The following is a 24,102-nucleotide window of genomic DNA, read 5'->3' as shown; positions in this document are numbered from 1 at the left end:
CTGAAAATTTTCTGCATAATTTCTTTTGTTGCAAACAGTTTGTATAACTATTTGTTTAAGGTTGTATAATTTTCTGTATAATTCCTTTTCTTTCAAACAGTTGCGTGGTTAGCTATTTCACGTTATCTAACTCTAAGCAAAATTTCCTTCAAATTGAATTCCTAATTTAACCCAAAATGGTTTCTTTCATGTTTACTTTTGTTTTTCTACCTACAGGCATGTCCTCTATCACCACAGCAAAACATGGCAGAGTTGAACTGGTATTCCAGGTGCCACCATTCATCAGACACATACTATAGCAGTATCTGTTTTACAGTAAAGCATTAGTCCTTTTGTTATTCTTGATTTTAATATTTTCTTTATTTGTTTTTAATGATTTGTATGAATTTCCAAGAACATTTTTATTGATGACTTTCTTAAAGAAATAGTGGACAGTCAAATTAAAGTATTATATATTGCTACTGCTTGATTTTAATATTTTCTTTCTGTCCACTTCCACTCTGCATGAATGAAAAATTTCTGAACAGTTGCATTCTTGTTTCTCCGGCTATTTTTATGAATTAAGCTGGGTCCTGAAGCGATCACAGTAAGCAGCATTCACCACACACACACACACACACACACACACACACACACACACACACACACACACACACACACACACACACACACAGAGGCACATACTTCCATATGCCAACCTACTGATGTGACTAATGTGTTAAAGGGTGACATGACAGACCTGCAGGACAATGTCATGACTTTGTTGACATTTTCTGGAGTGGTGGTAGTTTTTGGAGCCCCTGCGGCAAGTTCATCTTCACAAGATTTCCTACCATACTTAACCATGGTACTGCCTTTTAATTACATCATATGGTGGAGCAGTCACTTAGTGTCTACCAAGTATTTATGAATATCAGTCAGTCCATTCGTTTTCATAAAATATTTAATAGTGGCTCTAATTCAGTTTTCTCCATTTCTTACAGAGGTAGAACTTGTCTAGTCAGTTGCTCTCTTGCAATGATAAAAGTATTATGAATGACCTCTCATTTCATATATAAATTTAAATTTTCTGTTTATACTCTGGGACGACCAAACGGTCAGAGGAGTTTACAAGATACACAGAATACAAGAAACAGCACCGTATTCAGCAGTCACGTATATGTGCATAAGAGATATGCAGGTACATAATATATAGTTCAAGGGAACATGAAACTAATTATTTTAATATTAGAGGTAGAGCAACTTAATCAGCCCTTGTATACATATGAAAAAGTGCATAATTTGGGGGGGTGGGGTTACCTGGGTGGCTTGTATACAAAATGTTACTTTTTTTATTTAAAAAAAACACCACATATTTAACTTAATTTTTTGGAAGTGGAAAGTATATCTGATTGGGAAGGAGAGTAAAAGGGGATTATGTAAATAAATGTTCATGCTATTGTATCAAATATTTATTTCAAATATGCTTTATTTATAGCCGGAGCGTATTGATCCACCAGATCCAACAAGGCCAGATTATGATATCAGGGCCGATGTGTGGAGTTTAGGAATATCAATGGTATGATTTATCCATCATTACTTAGTTTTATTTCTACATACTTTGATCATTTTATTAGAGCTAGTGCTATCTCCATAAACATGATCAGGTTATAAAAATAATTTCACATTTCAATACAGTAAAATATGCCAAAAAATAAAGTTAGATTTGCTGATGCAGCGACTCATTTCTGAAACTAGTTTTGAAATGAGAAAAATTCAGTGATATAACAAAGAGGTGGGAAGGGGTATGCTGAATTAAAAATGTAATTTGTAATGAAGCAGTGAACTCTTAAAATTTTAGTTTCAGTGCTGGAAAAGCTTCAGGCTTAGTGACTCTAAACTGGTGTGTTTTGGTAAAACCTGATAATTGGTAAAAATGATAAAAAAAACAGGAGCTGCTTTATTTTTTGTAAAGCAAACTTCTGTTTCTTCAGCTTGGAAAGAGACAAAGAATGGCTAATCGGACAAACTATCATGACTGAAAATTTTTCGTCATTACAGAACAAAGTTTAAAACAGTTCATAAGAAACTTTGCAGAAATTTTTATTAACATATAAAATCCTTTGTTTTATTCACTACTTTCAAACATTCAGAGAATTTGTTGGCAGTTTCATTTGATGTGGATGCTCTTGCAGTCAGTAGAGATCACTTCAAAATTACCAAATTTGTATTGGAAGGAATCAAGTGCAAGCTTGATTACTCCCTCTTGCATGCGTGGCAGAGTAGTCAAGTAAGTTCAAAGGTGTAAAGGCTTAAGTGTTGCTGAATTCTTAATGCATGAAGGATCACTGCTGAAATCCAGATCAAGAGTATTGCTTCTCTAACATGCTGCTGTAGAAAACAGTTATCCAAGAAATCCACAAAAGTCTTGCTAGTGTGTAAGTGACCAACCCACAAATTCCTGTCAGCATCTAGAAAGTTAAAATTCCCCCATTATGAGACATTCTGATTTGCTGGCCCACTCTATTTTCCTGTATAGCTGTTTGTTATACTCATCATAATCACATCATAATGATGAGTATTTTCCCAGTTATCACACCAAACTGACCAAATTTAATATTCTTTTTAAGAGCATAACCCCTCCACCTCTCTTGTTCTGTCTGTCCTTCCTGTATACATTGTACTCCTGATATTCAAATTCAGCATCACTTATGTCTGAGTGACACCATGTTTCTGCTATTCCTAAAATTTCTGCATTCAACAACCTAATCAGTACTTCAGATTCATAAAATTTATTTACAGTGCTCCTAGCATTAGCATACATGCAAGTATACATGCACATGTTCTTACTCTTACTTACCCTGACACAACCCATATATTCATTTGTTCCATGATGATCCACAGAGGGCCTGAAATCCCACACATCTTTCTTTTCAGGCTGCTGCATGTACCAATAGTAGCAATGCTAAAATCACTTTCACCTCTGCCTGCACTCTAATTATACGATTAGTTTGTGTATCCCCCCACCAAGCTAGCAGTTTTCTGACCCACCTATAACTGCCTCGATAGCATCAGCAAATCTTGCACCCCATCTATTCAAGCATATCTCATCCCTTGTAAAAACAGTGTCTCCTGTTAGCAAGCACAGAATTGCCGACACTTTCAAAATCAGTACTAACTCAACTTTTTTAAAACAGTGCTTGTTAAGTAAGTACTCAGATCTCCTACTCTTAATATCATTAGTGCCAACAAGTACAACAGTATCATTGTTTGGGCCCTTAAAACATGATATCTGCTCTACAATGGCATCTACTTTTGCCCCTGGCAGACATATCCTGGTCCTGTTCCACCTATCCTTCTTGCACAATGTATTTCCCATTTCTCTGGCAATAGTCACCAACAATAACTAGTTCCTGTGGGATCAGTGCATTCTGCCTTTAAAATTGTGGATGTGTTGTCTGATGCACAAGAGTGAGCTCTGGCATTGAGTTGAGCAACTGAAAGGTTGATAGGGCCCCCATTTTAATTCCTTCAACTGCATGTACCAAACTCGTGTAAACACCCATCAGAATGCTGTTGGCACCATTAAAATCTTCACACACTCTCTGCACCTGCATACACATACAAGATATCCTTCTTGGCTTGATCATCTCCTGTTCCAGAAAGTCTGCAAACATTTCACAAGTTGCACATTTTTTTAGGTTGTGATGCATTGAAGAATCTCCCCCCTCCTGTTTTCCCCGAAGCCACAGCACTCCTGCTACTTTGTGCCTGTTACTTTGCTGCTCTAGTCTGGGGCATGATTTCCATTTAAATACAATTTAATTGATTAAAAATTAAAATTAATTAAATTGCTAAATTTAATTGATTAATTGAGAATATTAAGCTAAGCTAATAGATTCCTGAATGCAGTGATACTTATCATGCTATCTAGTTTTATGTTAAACTGTAGCGATTGCAATGTTAAATTAGTTATATCCTTGCTAAAAAGTAAAAATTCCTTAGCTAAACACAAAAAAGATATATGGACAACAAGTGATTAGAATCTTCGAGCTACTTATTTATCACAATTAAAACCCTACTTCTCCCCTGCACTATTCATTACATACTACAATATTCACACCAAAACTCCAATCAATAGCTGTACAAATAATAAGTTGTAACTTACTGAATCACTAGCTAAATTTTTATGGGAAGTGACTAAGACTTTAAAATATTTGTAAAACACAATTTAATATGTAAATTAATCAAAAAGACAGTAAAAATTTCCAAAAAACTTATCCATTTCCATGAGCACAAAATTCTGCATCCTGGCACTTAAAATCTTGTATCCGACTCTCTCAGTGTTGTTTATGAAAATCGGAAACAATAGTGGTCAAAGAATCAATCCTTGGGGATCCCAATTCTGATTATAGGGTAGAGATAATCACTATCCTCTTATTTCTGCCCTGCAGACACCCTACAATCCATCTTCGATTCTTTCCAGTAATCCCAACATGTTCCAGCTTATACAGTAACCTCTCATGAAGGCCTGAGTCAAATGCCTTGCTAAATTCTAAACATCCAGCTCTTTGAGTAACTCTGTAAAAATAGTTGGACAGGTTAATTAAACATGATTTTCTCTTAACAAAATGATGTTGTGTGTCCTTCAGAATGCCATTTCTATCTAAATGTCCCTGGATTGCTCTTTTCCGATTTAACTGCAGACCAACTGGTCTCCAGTTACTGACTTTACTCCTAGAACTGCTTTTATGTATTGGTGATATGTTGGGGCTTCTCCAATGCAATGGAATCTCTCCTGAGACCAGTGACACCCTCATAATTAACCTCAACAGTTCAATGCACTTTCTAGGGTCAGATTGGCTGTCCAAAGCAGCCTGAGGGAAAAAAAATAACAGCCCTTTTTTTTTTTTTTTTTCTGAAACAAAATATAACTTAAACACACTGAATAAAGATTAAATTGCTCTTCACTCTGAAAGTGGAGCATGTGATCATATTCCACAATACACATCATGTACAAAGGTATAATCAATTCCTTTGTGAAGTCATATCACGAATATGTTGAAAAAAATGGCTTTTCCTATATAAAATTTTAATAAATTTGTTTTGCAAATAAATACAGTAAAATTCAAGTAACTCATAGTTCAAGAGACAAAAATGTGTTTGGATTTAAATGGATTCAGAGTATCCAAACAAGATAAGAGGGTGTTCATTATTAATCACAATGGCTTTTAAAGTTGGATACTCTGGTAATTCTGTTGATTTAAAATGTTAAAAATCTTTTAGTTTTGTTTTCATTTGTGAATAGACTATTAATACATTAATATAACTATGAGAAAGAAAAATTGTAGTATAGAGAAATTCAATCAGTTTTTAGTAAGAACTATGCACTGGTTATTATATATAATAATGAGAGATGCAAAGTTAACTGAAGGTAGTATGGGCACATAAGGATCGCAGATTGTATAAACAGATATATTCAAAGCAAATATTAATAGTCGTAGGCCCTTGAAAGCTGATAAAGACAAAGGCAGATTTTAGAAAACAGCTTTCTCTGGTTGGGTTAAGAATCTAAAAGGAAATAGGATAGGATGCAGGGAAAATGGTGAATGGAAGTGTGGTCTAGGACTGATTTCATACTTGTACCCAGTCATAATCCATATAACAGGTATGGATTATGCTGACTGTGCAAACATAGTGCTAAAACTAAAATCAAAACAAATAATTGCATAAAAAAGGTTAGAGAATTGAAGAGAATCTGGTAATGATGCCCTGGTATTATGATTTTGGAAGTAGGAATTAATTTATTTTCAGTCAAGAGTAATTCAAATTTAGTTTCACAGCCTGGGAAAAGTTTGAAATTAGTATATTTTCATATAAGGATTTTACAACAAAATTTCACTCAACTTTATTATAAGTATTTTATTAAAGTTTTTTTTTTTTTTAGTTTTGAGGTTGTTTGGAGGTGAGTGTATTGAACACAGAGTGCCATAAACTCTGTACTTTCAGGTAAGGTGAAGTAAATTTTTATATACTGCTTTATATGATAGCAGGGAACTTTGTATGCAGATGGGGAAAACCATTTCATCCCATGTGATCAAGATTGTTTAAATGCAGTCTTGGTATGCTTGGGATTGGTGCCAAGATCGAATTTGCACATTTAATTCTTCCATATAAGAGGAATGGAATAAATTAAGGAATTAAGCACTGCGAAAGCAAAAATAAGAGTAGGAGTGTGTTATAGGCCTAATGACTCGAATGAGAACAGTGAACAATTGTACAGAGAAATAGAGTGGGCTGGTAAATCAGAATGTGAGATTTTAATGGGGGATTTTAACTTCCCAGATATTGACTGGAACTTATGGGTTGGTCACTCACACACTAGTAAAACTTTTGTGGATTTATTGGATGATTGTTTTCTGCAGCAGCAGCATGTTCGAGAGGCAACCAGAGAGGGTAATACTCTTGATCTGGTTATCAGCAGTGATCATTCGTGTATTAAGAATTTGCAGATAAAGGAACCACTAGGTGGCAGTGATCACAGTGTACTGATGTGGGATTTACTTAGATATAATTACCATCAGGGGTAAAGGAAAGGGTTTTTTGCTTCCGTAAAGGTGAGTACAGTGGTCTCAGACAGTTTTTAAATTCTGTACAGTGGGATCAACTGATGATGTTACCAACAGTAAATACTAAGTGGGAAGTATTCAAGGAATTAATCGTGGAAGCTACTAAAAGTTTCATACCTATTAAGAAATATTCAAGGTTTAGGCCTAAATGGTTATCAAATGAACTAATGAGACTCGTGACAGAGAAGAAAAATGCATGAGATGCATATAAATTATCAAGTGACTCAGAAGCCTATGGCAGATATAAGCTAGTCTGTAATCAGGTCAGAAAGGAGGTTAGGCAGGCGAAGGCAGATTACGAGAAATCTTTGGCAAAGGAAGCTAAGAAAAACAGCAAGGATTCCTTTACTTATATAAACTCTAAAAGGAAGAGGATGAATCTGATTGGTTCACGTGATATTGATGGTTCGACTGTTGTTGATCCTGCTCATATAGCAAACAAACTGAATGAGTATTTTGCATCTACATTCACACACGAGGAGTTATTAAGGTTTGAAAATGGGAGAAGGTTATCAAATTGTAGCAGGGTGCTTAATGATTTTGTAATAACTGAGAGCAAAGTGGAGGAGAAATTGTTGAAGTTAAACCTAAGAAAGGCACCTGGGGTGGATGGGATCTATCCAGTTATATTAAAGGAGGCAGCAAAGCAACTAAGCAAACCCTTAGGCATAATTATGAGAGCATCCTTGGACTCGATTCACAAAGGAGGATCGAAGGGTGACACGAGTAATTACAGACCAGTTAGTTTAACTTCTGTTCCGGGTAAAATAATGGAGTCACTGGTTAAAGTTGTATTGCAGGATCATCTAGACAAGACTGCAGCAATAATTCAGACACAGCATGGGTTTGTTAAGGGAAAGTCCTGTCTGACATATTTGATAGGATACTATAATATGGTTACAGAGGCACTGGATGCAAAAAATAATTTTGATATCATATACTTGTATTTCAGGAAAGCTTTTGGCACTGTTGCACATGGAAGACTATTGTACAAATTGGAGAAGAATGGTATTAAGGGTAAGTTGTTACAATGGATAAAAGGATGGTTAAGTGAGAGAAGACAGAGGGTGGTAATTAATGGGTGGTGCTCTTCGTGGATTAATGTTATTAGTGGAGTCCCACAGGGTTCGGTGTTGGGTCCTCTGTTGTTTTGTATATTTATTAGTGATATTGATGAAGGTATATCAGGCTTAGTGTCAAAGTTTGCAGATTATACAAAGGTTGGCAGGGTTGTTAATGACAGTAATGGCAGTGTGCTACTGCAACAGGATCTAGAAAATTTGGGCAGATGGGCTAAGAAGTGGCAACTGAAGTTTAATCTTGACAAATGCAACGTACTGCATATGGGTAGAAGTAACCCCAGAGAAATGTACCAACTATGTGGTACTACACTTAAGGTGGTAAAAAATGAAAAAGACCTGGGAGTAATTGTGCAGTCAGATATGAAGTTTTCTGAGCAATGCAGGCAGGCTGCTAGGGCAGTTCATGGGGTTTTGTCAATGATATATAGGAATTTTGCTAGCAGGGAAAAGGAGGTGATTGTCCCTCTGTATAAGGCAATGGTCAGGCCATGCCTTGAGTACTGCGTACAGGTCTGGAGGCCTCGTTTTAGGAAGTATGTAGATTTGCTTGAGTGTGTACAGAGAAGGGCAACAAGATTGGTGAGGGATATGAAGGGATCCTCTTACCAAGAGAGGCTTAAGTTCTGTAAATTGCAGTGGCTGGAGACTAGGCACCTGCGCGGTGATCTGGTTGAGGTGTATAAGGCCTTGAATGGGTTGAGCACACTGAATTCTGATGGGATCCTTCCACTTGTTTAGATTACGAACCTAAGGGGGCATAAATTGAAATTAAGAAAAGACAGATGTGCGTAAATTTGCCTTTAGCCAGCGGGTGGTTAATTGCTGGAACAAATTTCCATCTGTCGTGGAAGTTGATAGGTTAAATAAATTTAAGGAGGAACTGGACAAATATTTAGAGGGAATGGTGTGTTTTTTTTTTTTTTTTTTTTTGGCTGATGCTGCATGAGCTCATACACTTGCTTTCTTGCATCACATGTCACTACTACTACTACATTCTTCAGAAATGTAATTAGGCCAGGTGGGTGGGTGTGCGTGTCGCTATTTGGTATCCAGTGTTAAGGTGGGAGGACTTAACAGTGGGTACCAAACAGCAGGGTTTCCGTAGCCCAGTGGTCAGGAGCAGGAGTGCAGTAACACATGCTCCTTGAGTAGACTGGGGTTCAAGCCCCTAACTGCTAAATACGGCCGATCTGCCAACCCGCACTGGACCAGCGTGGCAGATTACGGTCCATTTCCCTCAACGTGAATTGTTGAGGAGGCTTCCATCCTGCATTGGGTTGATAATGGCTGCAGTTTACCTTTTTTTTTTTTTTTTACCAAACAGCAGCCTACACACAAACACTGTTGAGGTGGGAGAAAGCATTTTTGAAGGCAGTGGAGTGCTAAGTGATACTCTTCCACCTCACCACAACAGAATGCACAAAAAGCTTTATGAAATTAATCCATCATGTTCTTCATCCATCAGATGCTTGGACTTGATTGTCCTGTGCTGCCATTAATGGTGCATTTTATGCATGGTGTTGTGATAAGCTATGACCTACATTATATTGAAAGGAACCAAAACTGTTGGAAGTGATGTCTGCACCTTCAGGACAGTACATTACCCCAGTGACATTGGGATATTCAATAATTGCCGTTGATCTGGAGTTGGGAGACACCATTAACATTGTTGCTTGAGCACTGCTAATTATTTCTCATTCAACAAAATAAGAACTACTCGTGAGGTCCTTACAATGACAGATGTCACCCAATAGCAGTAACGACAGTAAACTCTGAAGTTAATTACATATTGCCAGATTCATTTTACCATGTGGGAGTATTTGATCTCACGATATGTTCTTCAAATTATATAGAATATATTCTTCAAAAAGTACAGAGTGCTCTAAATGATCGTTTGCCTCACCAATGGGAGAAAGTCAATTTTTATAGTGATTATGTTCAGGTTTGTTGTAGTATATTGTTTTTTTTTTTTGTTTTTTTGACTGCTTGTGTTTATAGCTTGTGCTTAGTACATACAGGCAACTTCTTGTAGATACTAACACTGATATTCTTGTAGATACTAACACTTGTAGATATTAACACTGATATTCTTAAGCATATAATTAGGTATAATTATATACCTATTAAATGAGTAATCTGTGATTTTCTTTTTCTGCCTTTTGTACACACAGTTTTGTGTAGTAATAAAACATTACTTTGCATTTCAGGTTGAATTGGCAACAGGTGTGTTTCCTTATCAAGACTGCAAAACTGATTTTGAAGTGCTTAGTAAAGTGTTACAAGAAGATCCTCCACAGTTGCCTCCTGACAGAGGATTTTCACTAGATTTTTGTAGTTTTGTTAAAGATTGGTAAGTTTAGTATATAGCTTCCATTATCATTATACACTAAGTGATCACTGAATTATGACCACCCCTATGAAAACTGAATGCCACCCGTTGACCACCTGAGGTACGAGAGTGCCGAGTTAGTCAACCAACGTAGCATAGATATGGTGTCAGTGGTTCAGTAGATAGTAAAATTCCGAGCGTAATGGTTAAAAGGAAGGATTTGTGAGACTTTGATAAAGGAGAGATTGTGGATGCTTGACAAGCTGGTGCCTCGATTTCCCAAACGGCTGTACTGGTGGGGTGTTCGAGAGCCACCGTAGTTAAAGTGTACCAGGACTGGTGTCAGAATGGTCAAACAACGACCCGATGGCAAAGGTCAGCGAAAGGTTGATGTTAGAGGTGAGCACCAGGTCCGACAACTCGTACAGGCGAACAGTCGCAGCACCGTTGAAGAGTTGACTACCCAATACAATGTGGGCCAAACCAGAACAATATCTGGTATGACCATGCGTCGCACACTCGCTCGTATGGGCTGTACTAGCAGATGACCCCTATGGCATCCTCTCCTAACCAAGGTTCATCGGCGTAAAAGACTCTCCTGGTGTAAAGAGCATGCAAGTTGGACATTAGAAGACTAGAAGAAGGTGTGCTGGTTGGATGAGTCACGTTATTTACTCCACACCATGGATGGTCGTGTATGGAATCCTGCATGGTATCAAAAGTGCAGGCCAGTGGAGGCAGTTGTATGGTGTAGGGCATGTTTCACTGGCTGGAACTTGGACCCCTGGTGCATGTGGAACAACGCATCAGTGGTCTCCGCTATCGTCAACTGCTGGCTGACTGTGTACACCCGTCTGTTACACTTTTTTCCAAATGGCCATGGTGTCTTCCAAGATGGCAATGCACGGAGCTATCCAGCACTTGTTGTGCAGGAATGGTTTGAGGAACACAATTCTGACTTCCAGCATATCGATTGGCCTCTGAACTCCGCCTATATCAATTCCATAGAGCACTTGTGGGACACTATGGAAAAGCATATCAGGCATCTGGATACACCAGTCACCTCCATACCTGCATTGCTGACCGCATTACACGCAGCTTGGTTGGCCGACATCTTGTTGAATCAAGATGTCGGCCAACGAATGCTTCCGACATCTTGTTGAATCAATTCCAAGTCAGATAGCTGCTGTACTGAGGGCTAAAGGAGGATCTGTGAAGTATTAGGTAGGTGGTCATAATTCAGTGATCACTCAGTGTGTAATCTCCATTAAATTTGACTTAGCCTTAAATTTTTTAAAGATGGGACGTTTCACATTTACATATTCACTGTAGCTATGAATTTATGTTTCACTGGAGATCCATGAGTGAGCTGATTTCTCTATTGATATTTGCTGAGTGATTTGGTATTAAAATAATTCAGATATTTCTCTTCTGCATGCCTCATGCCTACCATAGCTTGTCAAAAGCTGGAAGTGTGATGAAGCAAATTTTTATTGGTGATTCTCCAGCTGGTCACCTCACTTAACCAAGTTAATGTACAATCAAGACTATATTATATGAAAGTTTTATCAATGGTTCTCAAACTTTCTTTGTTTATGGGTCACTTGTGCCTGTGCTTTTTATTTTTTTTTTATGTATATAGTCATCTTTACATTATTGTGTAACTATTATTCTTTCAGACCATATTTTTATTTTAATGTTGCTGTAGTTATTTATAAAACAAATTTTTATTTTATATATGTAGCCTAACAAAAGACTATAGAAAAAGGCCAAAATATAAGAAGCTTTTGGTAAGCATTTTTTTTACTATGTATTATTAATATTACTTTACATTAGGAATATCGATCAGTATGAAATTGAATATTAGTATCATATATAATCATATTGATGTCAAATCATTTTAATAAATAAGTATAAAATTATGAAATCTCTCCTTTTTAATGTTTCTGTAATTTACATATGTAACAATGTAAAGAGGAAGAATATAGAGATGTGAAATGGTGAAAAAGCATAAGTTGGATGAAAGAAAATGTGCACAAATTTTTTTTTTGTTTTTGTTTAATTTGGAACAGTATGCCCATTTTTTTGGAATTCTCTTTTATCCTAATTTATTTTCTTCATGGTTTCATATTTCTTTATAAGCATCCTTCATTAATGTAGTTTTATAAATGAGTACTTTAATATTGGCCATGTAGTGCGAGGAAGCCACAGACTTTTGCTATACCAGCCAAAAAAAAAAAAAAAAAAAATAGATAAGAAAACACAAATTATGCAGTTTCCTTTTCCTCCTGTGGATAAGAATCCAGTTTCCCCTTGAATTTCTTAAAACTGTCAGCCTCAACTTCCTGCTGAGACAACCTGTTCCAGTAATCAACAACTGGCTAAAAGAAAACTCCCTATAATCCATTCTAAGCCTCTTCCCCTGTAGTAGTAGTGACATCACATCTCTGATATCCCAACAGTATCTGCCTTTGATGTCCTGACCAGCACTTCAAATTCATCAAATTTATTTATTGTACTCGTTGGTGTACATTCAAATATACAGGGTGTCTCTAAAATATTGGTACAAACGTTTAGGGGAGGTGGGTAACATCTAAAGGAATGTGAATCGCATAGGAACCCATAACCGGAAACGTCACGGGAAAGTAGTAGCAGAGGCACAAGAAGCAGAAATGACACAAGACAGTAATTAGTGGCAAACATTTATTATTTGACATAATATTAACAATGGAGTATGAGATGGATGCTTTTCATGATGTTACAACAGATGCTCGAAGGTTCCACCATGAGACGCGATGCATGCGTGACACCGACGCAGCATGGATTGGTGGACACAGTCGAACACACCTGGAGTTTCTTTAACAGTAGCAGCAGTGCAGACGAGTCTCGCCACGAGATCCATTTCCGTCTCCACGGGCGATTCATACACGATAGATTTGAGGGCCCCCTCAGAAAGAAATCAGGTGAGCGTTGGGGGCTAGGCAACGGGTCCACCATGGCCAATCCATTGACACCCAAAACGTCTGTTCAAATGGTCATGAACGCACCTTCCATAATGGGCAGGCGCCCCCTCATGTTGAAAAAAATGTTGCGTCTCACATTTGCTGGAACATCGTGAAGTAACCCTGGTAAAACTTGTTCAAGAAAGATCCGATATTTAGCGGAGTTCGTGCGGCATGGTAACAGGTATGGGCCGACTAAGCAGTCACCGCCATACCTGCTCACACATTTATTGCGAAGCGATGTTGTGCCGCATGGGGGTGCACACCATGTGGGTTGTCGTGAGCCCGCACATGAGCATTGTGCTGATTGAATAAGTTTTCCCGAGCGAAATAAACCTCATCCGTGAACAAAACATAGGCTGGAAAATTCAAGTCTTGAACACTTTATTGGAGAAACCACTGCGCAAAAGCCACACGTGCTTTGGCTTTTGCACAGTGAACCCTTTGGGAATGAAAGGGGTGTAAGGAATCGTCGTGCCAGACACGCTGTATACTGCAATGAGACACTCTCAAGGCAGAGGCAACGGCATGTGTGCTGGTAGTAGGATTATTCTGGACGGCATTTGACACACTTTGTTCCATGGTGGGAGTTCGCGTCGAACGTGGTCTGCCTGCACTACTCCTGTTACCTCTAAATGGCCCATAATCACACAAATTTTGATGCACACGTGCAAACAAATGGTGGTCCGGTACATGTCTGTCTGGGAAGCGTTCTCATAAATTTGTTGAGTGGCTCGTCCATTGCCCTCTGCTAGTCCATACACTAGGTGCATGTCTGCCAGCTCACAGTTCGTATATCGATGCATGCTCTTCGTGCGGCGACTACTGCTCGAATGAGTAAACCAGAAATTTTTCCTCTCGCGAACTGATGAACAGCGCTATCTACTGACTTACGATGATGTTTCCAGTTATGGGTTCCTATGCAATTCACATTCCTTTAGATGTTACCTACCTCTCCTAAACGTTTGTACCAATATTTTTGAGACACCCTGTACCTGCACCTGTTCTTACTCTTAGTTACCCTAACACAGCCCATGTATTTATTTGTTCCGTGATGACTCTCACCAGTTCCTGAAATCCCCAGCACCCCACCCTCCAGGTCGCTGCTTATTCTGATAGCAGTGCAAGAATCATTTTCATCTCTGCCTGTGCTTACTGTTAATCTTTTAGTCTCTGAATCCTCCCCTAGCTAGCAGTTCCTTAACAAGCACAGACCACGCTGAGAAATATTTTACCCCTTGCATAATCTCTCCAGGGCCGAATTGATTGACAAGGCCCTCATTAAGTACTCCCTCCTATTGTGACTGGGCAGAATTGCAGACACTTTCAAATTTAATCCTAACTCACGATTTTTTTCAACATTGGCCTGTACTTGTTAAGTAAATCTGTAGATCCCCTACTCTTAATGTCATTAGTGCCAACGCGTACAATATCACCCTTTGTTCCCTTAAAAGATGATATCTACTCTGGAACACAATTCGTTCGGCTGAAAAGAATTGTGTTCCAGAAAGTCTGCAAACATTTCACATTTTGCACATTTTTTTTTTAGACTTTGATTGCATTGGAAAATCTCCTCATTCAGTTCTCCCCTGAGCCATAGTACTCCTGCTACTTTGTGCACATTGCTTTGATTTCCATTTAAATACAATTTAATTACCAATAAAAATTAATAAGATTTATAAATTTAATTGATTAATTGACAGTACTATACTAAGCTAACAGATTCCTAGTACAGTGCTAGTATTACGCTATCTAGTTTTACCTTAGAGCTAACTATTTACCACATTTAAAAAATTTGAACTCCTACCACTCACTCTATATTGTTATAGCAATGGCGGCAAGATTCGAACGAAACAACAGTTTTACGTATATTAAGTAGTAACCTACAAAATATCTATCTAAATTAAAAATAAAAATAATGAGCGTAAATAACTAGGACTATAAAGGACAATATAATATGACAAATAAATAAAATGACAACAAAAGTTTTCAAAAAACTTATATTTCTTGGAGCTTGAATTCACTGCTTTTCCTTATAATAAATCTTTATTGTGAAGTAGAGTTACAGCACAATATCCCATCACGGCGGTGAGCGCCAGGGGTTCACATATAGCAGTTAGGGAAAAGATAAGTACGGCGTACAAATACAAAAGCCTACAAATACAGCATAAAAACACAGAGCTAGACACAAATACAGAAATAAATACAACTTGGCAATATATCAGGGTTCAAGGGCTTTGATAAAGTTGTGTCTGTCCTTCTTGTTACTTATTATGCTGTCTATGTCGGTGTCCACACGGTTGAGGGCAGCGAGCATCTGCTTGGGAAGAAATCTCTCAGTGAGTACAAGCCTGTTGTGGTGAGCCACGAGTGCTGGTACCACCCTTAGGCTTGGTTGTGGAATCCTCCAAGAGCAAGCGTTCCAAATATTTGGAGATGATATCTGGCCTGTGATGAGTTTGGCTGTGAAGACCAGCCTCTTTTCCACAATCAGGAACTTCATCCTAGGGATGTCGAGTGCTTGTGCCATCATGGTGGTTGTGGTAGCAGGAGGTAGCCGAAGCTTGTTATTGGCCCATTTCAGTAACCAGTATTCAGCGGTGTACACCCACTTGAGGTTTATATGTGCAGCAGAGGCCCATATTTCTGCACCATAGAGAATGGAGGGGTAGACAGTGGGGGTGATGAACCTTTTAACAGTGACAGGATGTCGGATGTGTAGCAGCTGCTACTTTGATATCCACCGTAGACGAGAAAATTTGGTACTGATTTTGTCGATCTGGTTGACAAAAGACATCTTTTAGTCAAACAACGCCAAGGTCTGTGTGCAAGGGTACGTTTGGTATTTGTACCCCTGCGAGCGAAATGTTGAGTACTGTCGGCAGGGATTTAAGGGAGAATATAACCTGAGCAGACTTCAGTGGGTTGATTTTTAGATTGAAGTTTGCCAGGTACAATTCAAATCCTTAAGTTGGGAATTGATCCTGTTGCTGAGCTGAACGGAGTTGTCGCCAGGGTTAATTTGAGTCAGCAGTTTGAGGTCATCGGCATAGCATAGGAGACCATTCATTGAGGCAATAATGGGCACGATGATAGCTGTGAACAGGACACCAGATAGGACACCCCCTGCGGTACTCCAGCAGTAATGTCGCAGGATAGCATGTGTTGTTGCCGATGGAGAATAAGTATTCTGTGACAGAGAAGAGATTCCAAAAAGCACAGCATATCACCTCGAATGTGAAATTTCTCCTTAAGTAGGAGGAGCAAGGCCGGGATCAACATGGCATCAAAGGCTGTGCTCATGTTGAGATATGTGGTCGCTAGCTCAGCTCTTTGTTCGAATGCTGAGAGGATGCGTTCTGTGGTGGCTGCCAAGTTTGTGATTGATGATTTTCCTGCAATGGCATAGTGGATTTCAGGTGGTTTCGTCTGGAGGATTTGTTGAGTAATTGTGGGGAGCAAAGCCTTTTCAAGAGTTTTTAACAGACAAGAGGCAACTGATATGGGGAACTGGCTGACGTTTGTGGCAAATTGGTTTTTAGGGATGGGGTACACTCTGTACTTATTCCATTGGGGTGGTAAATAATGCTCAGCGAGGCATCTGTTGTAGATCGAGAGAAGTGGGTCTATGATGAATGTGCTCAAGCATTTGATCATAAATTGCGGAATTCTATCCTCCCCAACAGTGGCTGTTGTGGGAAGGGAATTGATGGCACGTATGAGCTCCTGTTTCGTGATCTGGATAGTCCCTAGGACATCTGAAGGGTTTTCATAGTCAGGCTGGACAACTGTAGATGGGACTGTGGTTGTATTTGAAAACCTGGCAATGTATTTGAGCCATTCTTGAGGACCAATGCTGGGGCAGCATAGAATGGCTTTCCTTTCCTCGGAGTGCGATTAAGTTTACTTGGATTGCAGCAGCTTTCTTTCGATTAAAGTGGGCCCTGGCATGGGAAAAGGCGATTCTGTCTTGACTGCCATTCATAAGCTTCCATTTCTTATGTAGGACTTGTTTCATTTTGAAGCTGTTGTTGAAGTCAGCAGTCCACCACGATCTGGAACGGGGAGTTACTGTTACTCGTTTAGTGGCAACGTAGTCGGTGACGGATTTAATCCAGTTAGACAAGAGTGTTACTGCGAGGTTGAGGTCGCAGTCAATGAGGACATCCCAAGGAATGCAGGATGCTGCTTCTACACGGTTGAGGATTAAGGTATTTAGGTGCTGAAACGTATTTGACTATTTTGTTGTCAGGGATGTTGAAGTTTGGCACCTGCAATGACCATGTCAAAACTATAGGCTGGTGATTGGACAAGAAGAATGCGATGGGATCATCCTCAGCTGTGCGTGGTGTTGAAGCAAAAGCGAGATCCAGTAGGTTCAATCCCCTGTTGGGGTTCTCATTGACCCATGTCATGTTGATGGATTTGAAGAACTCACAGAGCCTGATAAAGTGGTGATGGTGGTTTTGAGCCAGGTTAAAATCACCACAAACAAGGCGTTGTGCAGACGAACGAAAATGGTTTAAGAGCCAGTTCCCTAGATCTTCAATAATTTCAATTGTAGGCCCTGGGGGAATGTACACAGATGTGATATCAATGTGGCTGGAGTGGAAGCGTAGCGAGACTATAATCGCTTCGAAAGCTTGAGTTGTAGTTGAGGTCGAATTCTCATATGAGAATAGGGAGGTGTTGTACAGTATGGCTACTCCACCGCCTCTAGATTGCTCCCTGGAGGCAGACAGCATGTGGTAACCAGCAATAGCTGAGCAGAAGAGTGTATCTTGATTGGGTTGAAGCCACGTTTCTGCGAGGCAGACCACGTCAGCGACCTGGGAGAGGAAGATCTGTTCTGCTGTGTCTAGTTTGTTCCTAATGGACCTGATATTTTGGAAGTACACCCTGATGACAGGTGTTCGGCAAACTTCCGTCCTGATTGGAGGTGACCTGAGTTGGCATGTTCGCGAGCGAACGGCATGACTTCCTAACGAAATATGGACTGGCATTTTATGGGGACCATCACATAGAGGACTCAGGATACTCTTATCATGGCGGGGTGGGGCTTGGCAGAGTAGTGGTATGAAAGGAGGACTGCTGAGATCTTTGGAAGTTGTCCGGGAATGAATCCTGTCAGCTGTGGGTGGTGATGTTGCAGACTTGGTTTTGGTGCAGAGGTGGAGGTTGGGGAAGGTGACTGGTTCTTCTATTATAGAAGGGTCGAATAATGGTGCCAATAGACCAGATAGATTGGGTTCCAATTAAATTGAACAGGTCTTGTGACACTCAACACCATCTGTAATTCGAATTTACTCTCAACACCCTCTGTAATTCGAATTTACGCTCAACACCCTCTGTAATTCGAATTTACAGAGGGTGTTGAGGGTCAACACCCTCTGTAAATTCTGAGCCTCTGGTTCTGGAATTCTTTATAACAGTAAAAATTCTGCCTTTATTCATTTTACTAGCCCCTCTCAGACTTTATAAACCTCAATCAGGTTCCCTCTAAGATGCCTGGTTGCCAAGCTCTGTAGCCAAAATAATCAGTCTTTTCTTGCCAATCTCAATCATGCAAGGTTTTTTTTTTGGACCCAAAGACAGGCAAATCACATGGTGAGATCAGCAAAAGAGGGACCTACAGACAGAGTTTATTTTATCTTTATTAGTTTATATATCTTTTAAACCTTAATTTTTACTAAGCACTTTTTGTAGCAAGTGAAATGTAAAGGTGATATTCAAACTCACAGAGGAAGTTATGTCTGTAGGGTAATTACTTCCCTGCATAGGCATTTCAGTTCATTCTGGTGAAAAATTGGCTGGGGAAATTGTTCTTAGTGAGCATTATACTCTATCAACTAAGTGTTTTCATTGGCATCTTTTTTTGCAGATTTCTGAATCTAATTACAGTGCAACTTCAATATAATGGTGGTATCAGGTGACAACTTTAATACCCACATTATAGCTGAAAAAATTTTTCCAGTTTTTTTTTTTTTAACACAAATACAATTTATTTACTAATGTTTTATGAGTATAGAGAACCAAAAGACAAAGTATTGAAGGTTATAAAGGTTACATTCCCTTTACATTCTACTAATACTCAATGCTGTTATTGACATTTTACACATCCATTCTGAAATATTCATGTAATTTAGTTTTCCAGAACCGATGACAGCAATTTTTCAATACCTCATTCTTAATAGTGGTTGGATGCAATATGCAATAAATAAAGATGTTTACTATCACTGTGACGTTCTAACAATCAGGTGATTCAACTCTGAAAGTATCTGAAACAAATTCAAATGTATGAACAATTCTAACTGCTCCCAAATCAGTTATCACATGTAGCTTCAATTACTTTGATAGGCGCAATGAGGCCAAAGTAGCCCTTGTACCAGAAACTCCCATAACAACAACAAACATGTAATGGCATGTCTTGCGTAACTCACTCTTTGATGAGAGAAATTTATTTTGATAAGCCAAGCAACAGCAAAATCCATTCAGATATAACAATATATTAAAACTAATAATACAAGTATTCATGTTAAGTTACAATTAACTTTCTTCTTTAGTAAAAAGGCATCAAACAGAAATGATGTAAACAAAATTGATTGGTGTAAAGACTTGCCTGTTGTTTTGTGCAAAACCAAAGTTTACAGTTAGAAGTAAAACTTGGTTAGAGTAGGGCCACTCATATTATTTACTCCAAGCCTTTTACTAAATCAGAGTTACTTGACCATTTTCTGTTCAGTGCTTAAGAATTTGGAAGTCGCACAAACAACAAAATACAGGGTGGTCCATAAGTAAGAAAGTTACTTTGAATAACTGCTAATATATGTATAAGTTATATGAAAAATGGTTTGTAATTTTTTATTTTTTTATTGTTTCAGAATAATTTGAATATAGGATAAGTACTATGAGATAAGTACTTACAATGAAGGAGAGGATTGAAATTGCAAAGTGGTAGGCAAAATATGAAAATGCCTACTGATAAGCATGCAGCTGCAGAGGTTTAGCCCTGTGGAGATTTAGAAGGGGGTTTTCTTCCAGCACATCACAAAATTTCTCTGCAGCTGCGGAATCTGCACTGGCAACTTCACCGTATATGTTAATATTTTGAAAACCAGCGTGATGCTTGAACCTATTAAACCACCTGTTGCTTGCCATGAACTTGGCTTGGGGTTTGCTGTACTTATCCTTAATATTTTCTTAAATACTTCTTGCTTTTGCTTGAATGGCCATTGGACTCAGGGGCACTTGCTTCTGAATCTGATTTTCCATCCATATTATTAATAGCTTTTCCATCTTCGATATAGCACCTGAATGCTGTTTTGTGATCACTATTGATCTTAAATGTGTTGATCCTTTAACATGTTATTTTATACACACACTGTCCCTTAAAATAGTATTCACTGCTGAAGCAGCGAGACCTAATTCCGTGCAATAGATGACAAACTTTCTCCTGCTTCGTACTTCTTAATTAATCATCTTTTCTAAATCAATTTTGTTTCGTTTCCTAGCACTGCCACCACTTGCACTTTCTGTTGGTCCCTTTCCCTTCATCATTGTAATAAGTAAATAGGAATGAACAGAAGATTCTGAAAATGTATTTGTTTTTTATGTGATTGAAGATTTCAGTGAAGGGAAACTCATTTCACCATAATACTGTAATGTAAAAACCCACAGAATTCCAGTTATTGGGATTATCACAAATGCAATAAGATCGAGTTTACTACCTGTTTATAATAGCTTGTGCTAACAGAAAAGCCCAATAAAACGGAAAATGCAAATTTGAAAATAACAATGGGTCCAACACTGAACTCTGGGGAACTCCAGTAATAACATTAGTCAATGATGACCATAGAAGAAGATTTATTACCAAAATGCCTGTCCATTACCTAAGAACTATGAACATTCATTCATAACTGAATAAATGTTTATAGTTCTTAGGCAATGAACATCTATTCATAACTGAAGAGCTATACTTCAGAGCACTGACTATTCTCAGGCATTCCATCGAACTCATAGGCAAATCTTGCATTAGGCCCTAAATACAAACATTACAATAGCTGTTCCCACAAACCCAACTCTGTATAGTTCCCCGACTTTGTAATGAAAACTGAACCAAAAACTTGGGTTCAGTTTTGATCTTGATTTTATTATTTAATCAATGATGTGTAAACCATTTTTCATTCTTTCTCTTGAAATAAAGGCAGTAGGTTACTTCCATTAAAAAAAAAAAAAAAATTCAGATTTTGTAATATAGACAAAATAGTAATTTAAAAAATTAGACAAAAAGTAACTAATTGTTAATTACATAATGATGTACGTGGAATTAAACATACTAAATAGAACACATTAGTAAACAAAGAATGATCAATCAGAAGTATTAATCGATGTTTCTCTATTCCACAGGAACACCAGTTTATTAAGCGGTATGAAACTGCTAATGTAGATGTTGCAGCTTGGTTTGCTTCAGTGATGGCAACAACAGATCCTCTTCCCAGAACATTTAGTCGGCAGTTACGAAACAAGTGAGCCTTGAGAGGGTTCTGAACGAAAGCAGGGACTTGTCTTGTTATATTCACCAACCACTAAATTGTTGTCAAAAGTTGTTCAGTTGGCCTTCTCAGCAAGGTGATGGTAATTCAGCAGAGGCCACAAGGTTTATGGTTCTAGTATGTTTGTAATTAACCTCAGGTTATCTTTTGCCAAATTTCTGCCAGAGATAGTATGAGAAACAGTTTTTATATTTTACTTGTAGCAGAGGCCAAGTTATTAATATAATTAGTCCTGGATGATTATGGGTAAGGAGGCTTGTAGACAATGCCTGATGATATATCAAAGTTTTTTGTGAATGCATGTGTGTACATATACAGATATTTTAAAAACAATTTTTTTAACTCTGTACAGATTGGTTACTTGAATTCTAAGTGTGTCAACTTTTTTCAAGTGTAGAAGTTACTAATTATGAAATTGATTTATATAAGTAATGAGTTTCATTTCCACCTTGGTTCCCAGTTTATTATGGCAGAGTATGTTAATAGTGATACTGATTTTTAGACTTAATGTAGTGACGCCAAATGAAGGACTTGTACTTTTTGTGTTTCTTTTTACTGAATTCTTCTGTTTGTCTAATGAATTTGACATAATTTATAAAGGTCTAACCTTTTAATTACTCTCCGTTCGTGTGTATGTCTTGAAGGGATTATAATAAGCATTATGCAATAAGGATTTTAATTTATTTGTGTAAAAACTTTTTTTTTTTTAAGTTTAGATGTGTCATAGCAAAGAATAAAGCAGTTATTCAATCCTCAAAGGTGCTAACTCTTCTTAGCCATTGTATTGTTTTATGTTCACTATGCCACAATTTTTATACTGTTAAAATTTTGTGATTGGTTATAGTCAGATTATATTGTTTAAATCTTAGTCCAGGAAAGGGCATTTTTGTAGCCTTGACCAAAGCTATATAGTTCTTGATGAACAGTTAATTTTGCCATAAAATCCAATATTTTGTGATTTTTATGAATATCAAAATTGCCTGTTATCTCCCACATTTGTTCTTATTTTGGTTTTCCCTAGGCAAACTTGGAGATGTGGGATGATAATTTTAGGATAATGGAGTAGTAATTTCTGGAGTCTTTTGTCCCCTTTCATTTAATTAATCTCATAGAAAGGGCTTTGTTTTTAGTATGACTAAATGATTCCAGTTTTTTTTTTTTTTTTTTTTATGTGTTTTGGTTGTGATTTGGCTGTTGTAAGCAGTATCAAAGCTGATCACATGTAAATGATCTTTAAACATGCATTTTTATAATCTCATTAGATCTGAATGATAGGGATTCAAAAATGGATGTTGTTACATTCATCCCCGAATGTTCTAGCTGAACAATGTACAAAATGTGAATATAGGTTACAATTTGTGTAATATTGATAAAATAAATACTCACATATGACATTTTGAATAGATAAAATTTCATACTGTATGTATGATGAATGATTGATAGTTTGAATAAAGGTTACCCAAATGCCACAGCATCAGCTTTTTGAGATTTTATGAATACTCATATGACATTATTTTAATATACTTATGAATATACAAGAATGATAGTATTTATTTCAAATGAAACATTTGTTTACTTTAATTATCATAAGTTCTATAAAAGTTGCACTCTTTTCTATTTCTTTTAGGGAAGTTGTAAGAAAGTGGGTTATGTGAGGCTCTTGATGATAGTCACTCCACCTGAGGAGGATGTATATTTTCATTTAATATTTTTGTTTGGCCTACAAGATTTTACTGCTCTCAGTACCCAGTGTTTTAAAATTTGATAATGTCAGTCTCATTGGAATTTAAAAAATCAACAATACCAACATATTTAGAAAAAAATCAAATTCTTCAGATAATCCTATAAAGAATTTGCAGAAATCATTTCTTTCCTGATTCTATATTCAGCCAGCTGAATTTGATCTAAAGTCTGTCAATAAACAGATGCTCAAAATTCTCCTCCTCCTTCTAACATTGCTTATTTGTTTTGTCTTTGCAGAAGCTGATTCCAAAGACAGACTGGTTAAGTGATCCCCCTGTCATCCCTCTCTCAGTCACCTAACTTCCCTCAACTTTTTTTTCATTTGAAACAGCATATGTTTGTATCCTTATGAACTGAATGGCTAAATTACACATGTAACTCACAAAATCACTCCATTAATACCATCATCCCTCCAAGATGAACTTATTGTCATATATCTACATTGCTATCTGCATTACAATTTGAAGCATTTTTTAATTGATGATACTATATTTCAGCCATTCAGCTTCATTAACTGGAGCATATTTGATGTTGGAAAAATTCTGCTATGGATGAATATTTTATATTTCATTATGTGCCTCCAGTTGATGTGATTGTTTATACCTGTCCTAATAAGTAGTTCTGTTTTGTTTATTATTCTAAAAAAAAAAAAAAAAAAAAAAAAGCTCCCTTGTGTAATCCAACATGTGCCAAGTGAGCTAATGGTAGTCACGGTGATGAGTGGTTATAAAATCCATACATTTATTTTTATTTCTAGTCGGTGAAAAATACAGAAATATGTGTAGT

General features: G+C 37.6%; 1 protein-coding gene across 1 annotated transcript in view; it reads left to right on the top strand.

Moving 5' to 3' along the window:
- hep (hemipterous) overlaps positions 1-22,238 on the top strand; it is a 117,775-nt gene extending 95,537 nt beyond the window's left edge. Inside the window, exons 7-10 of the mRNA XM_090369911.1 lie at positions 1,478-1,558; positions 9,898-10,040; positions 11,764-11,809; positions 21,428-22,238. Of these exons, the coding sequence (XP_090226037.1) occupies positions 1,478-1,558; positions 9,898-10,040; positions 11,764-11,809; positions 21,428-21,550 (393 nt within the window). The 3' untranslated portion in view covers positions 21,551-22,238. The remainder of the gene's footprint in view (positions 1-1,477; positions 1,559-9,897; positions 10,041-11,763; positions 11,810-21,427) is intronic.
- The last annotated feature ends 1,864 nt before the right edge of the window (positions 22,239-24,102 follow it).

This window comes from Mastigoproctus giganteus, chromosome 3, assembly GCF_048544385.1.
Source record: "Mastigoproctus giganteus isolate SK-2022 chromosome 3, ASM4854438v1, whole genome shotgun sequence".
In the NCBI taxonomy this organism is placed as follows: Eukaryota; Metazoa; Arthropoda; class Arachnida; order Uropygi; family Thelyphonidae; genus Mastigoproctus; species Mastigoproctus giganteus.
Note: the sequence above shows the minus strand (reverse complement) of the source record. Positions and strands in the feature narration are given on the sequence as shown.